Source organism: Toxotes jaculatrix, chromosome 10, assembly GCF_017976425.1.
Source record: "Toxotes jaculatrix isolate fToxJac2 chromosome 10, fToxJac2.pri, whole genome shotgun sequence".
In the NCBI taxonomy this organism is placed as follows: domain Eukaryota; kingdom Metazoa; phylum Chordata; class Actinopteri; family Toxotidae; genus Toxotes; species Toxotes jaculatrix.
In genome coordinates, this window is record NC_054403.1 from 2384914 (window position 1) to 2394991 (window position 10078).

General features: G+C 46.0%; 2 protein-coding genes across 5 annotated transcripts; one reads left to right on the plus strand and one right to left on the minus strand.

Annotated features, from left to right (window-relative positions):
- The first annotated feature begins 2081 nt into the window (after positions 1 to 2081).
- Positions 2082 to 6394, plus strand: rab33ba (RAB33B, member RAS oncogene family a). The gene is made up of 2 exons (XM_041047750.1): positions 2082 to 2532; positions 3306 to 6394. Exons 1-2 carry the CDS (start codon positions 2305 to 2307, stop codon positions 3804 to 3806), a joined length of 729 nt encoding a protein of 242 aa, XP_040903684.1. The 5' UTR covers positions 2082 to 2304; the 3' UTR covers positions 3807 to 6394.
- zgc:113425 (uncharacterized protein LOC541425 homolog) lies at positions 6386 to 10056 on the minus strand. 4 transcript variants are annotated; one of them, XM_041047752.1, is made up of 6 exons: positions 9582 to 10056; positions 9113 to 9172; positions 8496 to 8627; positions 8209 to 8355; positions 6943 to 7000; positions 6386 to 6854 (listed from the first exon to the last, which is right to left on the minus strand). In XM_041047752.1, the coding sequence occupies exons 1-6, from the start codon at positions 9744 to 9746 to the stop codon at positions 6748 to 6750; spliced, it is 669 nt and encodes a 222-aa protein (XP_040903686.1). In that variant the 5' UTR covers positions 9747 to 10056; the 3' UTR covers positions 6386 to 6747. The 4 variants fall into 4 exon arrangements, with proteins under 4 accessions (XP_040903686.1, XP_040903685.1, XP_040903688.1 ...); XM_041047751.1 differs by having other exon boundaries at positions 6386 to 6857; XM_041047754.1 differs by having other exon boundaries at positions 8209 to 8383.
- Between the last annotated feature and the right edge of the window lie 22 nt (positions 10057 to 10078).

The following is a 10078-nucleotide window of genomic DNA, read 5'->3' on the forward strand; positions in this document are numbered from 1 at the left end:
AAAATCCCGATACACTGGCTTCATAGATGAAAAGCACTGTTTTGCGTGGAATTCATGTTTTTTTTTTCCCCTCTGAACAACTAACTCTAATCACATTTGGCAGGTGGACCCCTATGGCTCACCATTACCTAAGCATGGCAGCCCACATGAACAGGCCAGATGGTAATGCACGCAGTATATTTACTTTGTGTTTCATCAATGTTCACACAGTTTACACGAATTCAGACAAGGCAGATCCATTTCTGTCTATTCTAATGACAAAAAAGAGGAAAAACAGGAATGTCAATGTGGAGACCCTTAAAAACAGAGTGTAGCTAACATGGAACAGGGGGAGACATCAGTGGACATCAGGCCAGCTGAAAACAAGGGAAAAAAAGATGGGTTGGACACAAGTTTGATGTAACTTTCGACGCACACCAATCAAATAGAGGGAAATAGAAAGGGATATACCCGGTTACGCCCAGTCCTGTCCTTGAACCTCGTCAACGGTCTGCCACTGGTTGTGTGTAAGGCCGCATGCTTTTTTGGTACAAGATGGGAAGGGCTGAATCTTAGACACGAGTAGAATCATCCCAAAAACTATCAAATAAGGGAAAAAGGGATGGGGTCAGACATGCCCCTTGGTCTGTACCACACCTACAATTTACAATACAAAAAATGATGTACAGATGGTACAAATCAGTCGTTTTCTGTGGGGCGGCTCAAGCTTTTGAATTCTGTATTGAAGAATAAAGCTCTATGGATTCAACTTCTCTGGTCTCCAGTGCTTAAGATGCGCCTCTTTGTGTTTTCCTTTGAAAAGAAGAGTTGAACAGTTCCCACAAGTTTTTGGGAAGAAAAGGACTTAGAGAATGAAGAGTAAAAGAGTAAGGTGTGGGGACTTGGCCGGACTTGGACTCAGCTTCAGCTGGTCCTCAGCTGGGTTTACAGCCTTGCCTGAAAAATCCACATCACCCTAAAATTGATTCTTTACTAGTACAGTGTCCTTGTACTGAGCCTGGCCATTGATCAGTTGTGCCACATTTATCTAGGAAGTCTGTCGTGGCAGTTGTTTCTACAACTATGTGCGATGTCCAATGGACATTTTCTTCACGCTTGTTGTTCATATTGTAATTAACATTAAAGAGAGGTTCCACTGCTCTCTCTCTCGTCCTCTCTTCTCTCCCTCGTCCCATGCAGGAGCACAAACGCCCCCTGTTGCTGACTGGCTGGAATAGTGTTGTGTTTGCTTTCCATTTACAGATTCAGGGCTGTGTAGGAACACCATGAGGACAACATATTTATTGAATTTGACTGAATGGATTTGAATGGCTGGCACTACCTTTAAAGCTGCTGAATGTGGAAACAGCCCTCTGGAGTTGGACTCTGCACATATATCACCATCAACTCTGTACAGTGAAACTCAACCATCCATGTGAAGGAACAAAAAAGCTAAGCAGAGTGAAAGTGAAAGGGAATGGTAATACTTTTAGCATGTAGCACCTCATGTGCAGAGATGTGATAATGAAAATGTGCTCAGTTCAGAGAGAGTACTTAGTGACGGACCACCACTGTCTTCCAACAGTTTATTAGTAATGGACTTCCAGTTAGTTTATGAATGTGTAATTATTTTTTAATGAAGCTAAAAACCTGTTATACAAATGTCTGATTTGAACTCCACTGAATTACAAGTCCAGGTTTCATGTGTCACTTTCCACAGACGGAACTAGTTCTGTCATTTAACCAGCAGGCGTCGCTGTTCGACGTGAGGCGCGCTGCGTGTCACTGACGGTGCTACTTTCCTGGATCGTCTGAATTCTGAGTTGAACGCTGAGGTGAGAGATAACTGAAAACAGAGGCGAACAGTGCTTTAAACGGAAGAGGGAATTTGAACTGAAGTGAACAGAATTCTGTATTAGCGGTGTTTACACTCTGAAAGCGGAGGTGAGCAGGATTCACCAGGAGTCACCTGGGTCAAACGGATTCTTGTATGAAGCTCCACTTTACATTCTTTCCCACGGGACAGTGAACGCCACACGAAATATACCTCGCGAGAAGAGACTTTGCTGGACAAGCACAGTACGTGGCTTGACAGCTGTGGACTGGGAGTGTTTACTGGGATGCACTTGTCGGTAGGTAGAATCTGAACGTCGAATAAATGCTCTGACTCTCTTAACACGGCTTCGGATTTTGTCACAGAGCGGTAACTGAACCGCCGCGGACCCCGTACCGACGCCCCCCCAACCACCCCCCTCCGCCGGCAGTAGGGGGGCCACTGCTGAAGAGAGCTTCTCCCTGCCGATCGTCCGAGCCTGTCGGTGTGATATGGCGGAGAGCGGGTTGTCGGTTGAATACTCCGGCTCTCTGACGAGCTCTGCTCTTCCGCCGCCGAGGACCCGCATCTTCAAAATCATCGTGATCGGGGACTCGGGCGTCGGAAAGACGTGCCTCACCTACCGCTTCTGTGCCGGCAAGTTCCCCGAGAAGACAGAGGCCACGATCGGGGTGGACTTCAGGGAGAGGCTGGTCGAGATTGACGGCGAGAAAATCAAGGTGTGCACTGCAGACACAGACCACTGTTCAAAAACACTCTGCAAAATATATAACACAACAGTGAGACAGACACGGTGCAGGTGCTGTGCCTGCGGGTGTTTCCTTCCTCTGATGTGGAGCATTTGTCATGGAAAGGTCTGAAACACAGTGGACACCGTATGTAGAAGATGGGGCAGCAGGTGAAACGTTTCCATTGTTACAGAAGCTTCACCGAACTCCACAGTCAGTGGTTGTGGGGTCTGTGTATCATCAGCCTGATGTTGGGCCGCTCAGCTGCTCCACCGCAGCAGTTGATGGTTAAGTGCCTTGCTCAAAGGCAGCGGTAACTAACGAGGGACTGGCAGATGCTGCTCATTCACACTTACCCCATTCTAAGCTCACGTTTAAAGGGCTTCTCCAGAGATGTGCCACTGCTCACTATAGAATTTAAATCAAAGCAGCTACAATGGACATATCCAGACTATCAGTCCCTCCTATGGGTCACGCTTCTTGCATTTTATGTTAGACCTCTCCTGTCTGGTAAATGCCCCCAGTTTGTAACACAGGCTTAGCTTTATCTGTTTGCTACGCTGATTTCTGGAATGTGTTACAGATCACAAACAAAATTAAGTGAAACTTAATTTAAATGTCCATATTTCCACTTCTGTTGGGTTGTGACAAGAGCAATGAGATAGATCAGGCTTTGATACATACACAATACTTAGTAGAATTCAGTCATTGTTGGTTTGGGTCTTCTAATGGGTTTTGATTCATTTCCACTCTGTCCTGCCCAGATCCAGCTGTGGGACACTGCAGGCCAGGAGCGTTTCAGGAAGTCCATGGTGCAGCACTACTACCGCAATGTACACGCTGTTGTCTTTGTCTATGATGTCACCAATGCTGCCAGCTTCCGCACCCTCCCCGCCTGGATTGAGGAGTGCAAACAGCATGCTTTGGGGACAGAGGTACCCAGGATCCTAGTTGGAAACAAGTGCGACCTCCAAGACTCCATCCAAGTGAGCACGGATGTGGCGCAGCAGTTTGCAGACGCCCACTCCATGCCCCTGTTTGAGACGTCTGCAAAAAACCCAAACAGCCAAGGAGACGGGAGCTATGGTGGTGGAAACAGTGACCACGTCGAGGCTATTTTTATGACGGTGGCCCACAAGCTGAAGTCTCAGAAGCCTCTGGTGTTGAGCCAGCCGCCAGGGGGACCAGGGGGCACCATCAACCTGAGCAGGGGGATGAATGATGGGGGCGATGGGGCCAGGAGCTGGGGCTGTAGCAGCTGCTGAGGGTGGAAAAGGGAAAGAGGGAGACGGCTTCATCTCCAGGCTGTACAAGGCCAATGAGATTGAAGACGAAGGAAGCTGAGGAAAGATTGAGGGGGGGGGGGGTCGAGAAACATGGAGTGGATCGAGCAAAATGGCTTCACAACACATAGATGACTGTCTCCGTGTGAAGACCATACATTTTTCCAGTGCTTGTGCTTGATTTTTTTATAAACGCCTTGAAATGGTTTTGGGCAGTATTCACAATGTGATAGTTGTTTTGGAATGCCAAAATCTACGGTTGGTTTATGGATATGATCCCGAACAAACAGCCAAAAATCTGGTCCAAGTCCGTTCTCCTCAGATATTAAGTCCAAAGCCCGCATCTCTGAAGTTACAAGTCAGTTATCTCCTTGTGAAACGCAGTGACGTTCATCATTCATCTCATGCAGAGCAGCAGCTGATCAGCATTACTGGTCAGGATACAGAACAGCTTTGCTGCTCAGAGCGTGAAACTCTGAAGGTGGTTGCAGTTGCAGATTTGCTATTACTATTAAATTCAGCCATTTCTTTAAATGTAAATAACCACAGATAGTTTTACATCCAGTGCTTCACAGCAAAACACATGGTAAAACAGGGGAAATTCTCTGAAGTGGTCACATCCTCATTTTTCACCCTCATTCACTTAAGGTCAATCCTTCACTCAGTCATTCGCTTTTTTGACATGTAGTGCTTTGGACTGGTCTGGGCTTGTCCATGCAACTTCAGGCAAATAGAAGGGCTGATCTAGAAATGTCAGGCATGGCAGCCTGAGCAAGTTATTGATAGTCACAGCATGGCCCCAGTCTTTAACTCCCCGTTTCTCCCACGCTGTGCTTAAGGTCATAAAACTGGATTTTGAAACAGCGTCCACCTTAAAGCCTTTATCATGTTAGTGCACATTGTCTTCTAGTACTTAATAGTTCCAAGTAATCAAATTATTATAAAATAGTTCCCAAACAGTGAACCATGGGGCATTTGGGTTCCCTGGTGCAGTTGCCATGGTTGGTAATCCAGAGTGATTCAGCTAAAAAGACATTTAAACTGATTTGATTGGTCCAGTCCCGTCAAGCCAAGGAATTATTTTGGGGTAATTATTCATGGGGTAGGTCCAAATTTGGCAAAAATCAGTAGTTAAGTAGCTAGCAGGCTGGTTACAGCCTCACATCACCAAAGCTTGAGCTCTATTGATAAGTAGAAAGCTCTGATCTTTGGCCAATGTAACTATTTCTCAAGACCAGTTCATGTCCCCTTAAAGATAACAGGACACTAACAGGACACAAAGCTCTAAGAAGTCTCTGTTCACTACCTGCTCAGCAGCAAACAGCAGACAGACTCAGTCAGAGAGCAGCTGGTGAACATAGTGGAGCATTTAGCAGCTAAAGAGCCAGATATTTCCTTCAGGAGCTGGTGGAGACCAAAAACAGAGCTAAAAGAGAGGGAATACTGAACTTAAGATTTATCAGGTGGACTCAGACACCACTCCACCACTTGTTTAGCTCAGTTTGTTAGCATCTAGCACCAGAGCTAGCACTGGGTTATGTGTGCCCTTTAAACCATGTCTGCCTAACAGACCTAACCTATGAGCCTGGTGTCGATTGTTGCAGTAATGGGGAGAATGGATTCGTAGAAGGAGAAAGGATTCAAAGGGAACCTGTGAGAGCGGAGCTCAGAGAAGCAGAGGTTTCAGACTTTGTTAGATGTGTTTGCTTGTTCCTTCCTCTGCACAGAAAAAGGCTGCTAAATAGCCAGATTGGTGAATGTAATTAAAGCACTGTGCAGGTTAGCAAGTCAATGAGACAGTGAAAACACTTATCTGTCATAGAGTGTAAGCCTTTGTGGTGTCCACCTCTACGTGTACTTGGATGCCTATGCCCACTACTTATCCTGTATGTAAGCTTGTGATAGAATATTCGGCATGTCTCTTGTATGTTAAAAAGCTGTCTTATTCATTCTTTAGAAGCCATGACACACCACAGTCTGGTGTCCATGTAGGTCTGCAGCACTGTCTTTGAGGTTTGGGATGTCTGTTGTGGCCACAGCTGGTCCTGTGGCTTCTCTGCTGATGACACCCCCCAGGTCACGCTGCACGTTCTCGTCTTCTTGAAGGATATGGACTCAATCAATCAAACCAAATGGCCTTCTCTCAGGACTCACTGTTCAGAGGCTGTGCGCACGGACTGGCTGTGCTGGCTGCATCTCTGTGGCCTGTCAACAGTGGAAGACATCATGTGGGGTTTTTTTTGACTGTTTTAAATTTGGGTCCTGATCTCTTCTGTTAAGTGTCCTTTGTTTTTGATAAATGCTGCCCCCCCCCCCCCACCGTCCACCTTCACACTGGGTCCTAGAATTTGCTTTTCCTAACTTCTGTTCACCACAGCCATGAACAACAAACACTACACTGCTACTGTACTCAGAGAGAAAAGTCTCAGTTCCAGAATGGTTTTGGTTCAAAAAGTGACTGATGAATGAAACTGCTGGGGGACAAGTGAAAACGATGGTGCAATGGTTGTGTCATGTGTAACCTTTGCAATAAACTACCCTGAACACACCGTGGAGTCATTTCTCTCAGGTTTTATTTATTAAATACAAATAAAATGGCTTCAAGATTTATGAATTTTGAACAAACAAAATTCCAGTACTGACATGTCACATTTACAAGTATTCAGCTTTGGTAATCTTTGGCAATTTGAAATCTTTGGTCAAAGGGCAAATAAAGGCGCTGTCACAGTCCAAAGTGCTATGGTGTCTAGAATATATTTTTTATAAGGCTGCTGATGGCTTTAGCAGAGTCTCGAGATTCCTCGCCTCAGTCTTTACTCAAAAAGTAAGAAATGTGCAGGCACGTCTTAAACCATGCCCGTCCTCCGTGGAATGAAGGCGGCAAACAGAAATGTTGAAGACCGGTCTCTGCTGTGGACATGTGTCAGGTTAGTCTGCTGTACGGAGGCAGTTTGGAAGGTCCCTCCTCTGCCTCAGTGGTGCCCCGGTCAGTGGACTGAGCTGGAGAGTTGAAGAGCCTGTCATCGCCTCCTGCTGGACATAGAGGAGAACTACATCACAGGCTGACCACAGCAATGGCAGAGCAACTGCAGCAAAAATTCGTTTTACATCCAATTACCTTGCCAGGTGCAAACCATCTCTGTGTCCCCAGGGTCACACTGAGGAACCAGTGTCTCCTACAACACAGAAGCACACTCACTGTAAATGAGACTGAAAGGTCAGCCTAACCAAAAAAAGAAAGAAAAAAAAAAGAAAACAAAAACACGTCTCATCCTCAGAGGTGATAATCAGTCATATCTACGAAAAAGCCTTCTTACAGCAACATGCTTTGCTAAACCCTTTCTTCTTCTGTAACAGTCCAATACCAAGTGTTAGAGGGTATGGCTCACGTAACGCTAATGTAGAATTACTTCCTCTTGGAAGGAGCTGATCAATAGCTAATTACATGGTTTCCATCCATCTATCCATACCATTTATCTTCTTAAGGGTCACATTAACACCTTTGAGCCAGTTTCCTTGGACTGTGGGAGGACGCTAGCACGGGCAGAACATGGAAAACTCCACATAGAAAAGCCTCGGCTGGCAGATTCGCACCAGGAACCTTCTTGCTGTGAGGGGACTGTGATAACCACTGAAAAATTACTGTGCAGGACTGACACTGGACCTGGATGATACTGTGTCAGAGTTTCAGCTCATGTTAATGGCTCAGACTTGGTTTTTTTTTGGATATGTAGATGTTTATATTTCAGAGCCAAACTCTTTGCCTGAGAATTATTTCTGTAAAACACACTCGTTAGTCCTCAGTCAAAACCTAGTAAGCCTGTGAGCAGGTCTATGTAAACAGGTCTATGTGAGAAAGAAACAACAGTGCGATCTTATGTTTCGGCAATACATTACTGCTACTCTTATTTCCATGTCTTACACGTGAATGAGCTGGTGAGGAGGCTCACACAGCTTTAGCATTGGTCTGTTAGTAGATGTGCAGTATACAACATAACACTGTGAAGAAGGTTTAGAGACTTTAGATTCTTCTCTGCCATCAGTCCCATCAGGAGGTCATAAAGAGTCATAAAGAACTATATTCAGAGACCAGAAGAACAAGAAGTCCTGATGTAGATGGTCTAGACTAACAGAGCCCTGATCTCAGCATCATGGAGACACTGAGACAGACAAAATCCACAGAAGTTCTTCCACAGAAGAACTGAGGAAAGTTCTCCAAGACCTGCTAAGAACCTGAAAAACTGTGTGCAGGTGTACTGAGAACTGGTGCTGGTTTAAAGACAAAGGGGGTTGGGGGTCACAGCAAATCCTGATCAGATTTAGGTTTTCACACTTTACTGAACTGAGAAACAAGTTAGCTATTCGTGGCTTTATTTTCACCTACCAGTCCAGTTCTGGCATCGTAGCAGCCACAGCAGGGCAGACTGCGACAGCCCACATAGGCAATGAGGGAGGAGAGAGCCAGGCCGATGGTGCAGGTCAGCAGTATGGTGGCGTTGGCCCCCTTCACCATCCGATGAAGCACAAACGTCTGAGGCGAGACACAAAGAACAGCAGGTCTACACACCTCAATAAATCAATTAGTGGGTATTTTGTCATAGTCTGTCTACAAATGCGTGCGTGTGTGTGTGTGTGTGTGTGTGTGTGTGTGTGTGTGTGTGTGGTGGTTACCACTTGAGGACTGTCATGGTGGTGAAAGACATCTTCATCCTCCTCCCCATAGGTGAGCGTCAGACAGGCATAACCTGATATAAACAGCGCAGCCGCACAGGAGAGCCCTGCTGCTGCCACCATCACACTCACCTGCAGGGGACAGGAAACACCTGCTTCTCTAACTGATACATTCACATGTTCACTTCTGTGTAAAGAATATGTTCAAAGTAGGATTATTCTGGTTTATTTTTATTAATGTTATGTAGGGATGGGTGATGCTTTCTGCTATGTGAGACCAGGACTTACTGTTGTAATCAACTATAATGCCAATGAAAGTTCCTCAGAAATATATTTATGTATAAAAAGACAAAAAAATGATAAACACCTATGTTCAGTTGGTGACCTGCATTCAAACACTGGTCCTCTGGGTTTACTGTAGGCAGGGTTATGGTTAGGCTGTGACTCACACCACTGCTCAGATAAGAGTCAGGAACACCACCATAACTTTCCCTTAAGAATATTACAGGTAGAGGATGAAATGGTAAATAAACTGTCTGAGGCTGAGATCTTTCTACACTGAGAGACACTGAAAGTCATGGAAAAAAAGAGATTAAACTTTTTCTGGAGAAACTTACCAGGACCGAGTTTTTCCTTTGGGAGGCAAACAGCGCCAAAACACCTGGAGAGGCCATGATCTAAACGGAAGTGAACATGTCCAGAATGAAATGACAAAAACAAGCAGCAGGCAGGAATAAAAGGGCTGCCCCCTGAAGCGTCCCGTTACCTTCACCAAACCAAACTCCATTCACTATTCTGGAAATTTAGTGGATTTGTTCTTGTTCTTTGACTGAAAACCGACAAAGCACCAAGACTGAAATGTGTCGTGGTTGAGGATAAAATGAAGATTATGATTCCAGTTAGAAAGCTTAGAAATCTGTTACGTCACACGTTCAACTCTAAACCGACGAAGGCAGGAACCTGTTCCCAAACAGAAGTACACGCGATCCCTCTGAGCGCGTGCTGATTACCTGCTGAAAGATTCCCCTGAGCGCGTGCTGATTACCTTGCTGAAAGAAAGTTTCTAATACAGGGTCAGTAGCTCACCAGTCCTCCCCACACCGGTGTCCTGGTGGTGCTCAGCGGGGTATCCTTGCGGAAAACAGCGTCCATAAACCCGCAGACCACACAGAGACCTGCACAGGCCACCTGGAGGATACCCAGGACGAGCACGCCCTTCTGGTTGAAGATAAAGTACCTGTATCGGTCCATCTCCGGGTGTTCACCGGCCACGTATTAAGCAGCCAGGCACTCCGCTCAACTTTAGCCCGTGGGCTGATCTTCAGCTCGAGGCTCGGCGTCGTTTTGTGGTGGGGGGGGGGGTAGTTTTCGTTGTCAGTAACTGTCCGGACGGTCACAGCTACGGGGAATGTGTCTGAAAACTGAAAACGGAGTTTGTTTTCATTCCAGATGCCCCTCAGTTTCCCCCCCGCCGCCTGTGGTGTGTATGTTCCGGGTTGCACACTAGTGTCACCTCTGGCTCAGCAGGTAGGAAGTTTATCCATTAACCTGGCTGATCAGCGGCAGGTGCAGGGAAGTGGAAG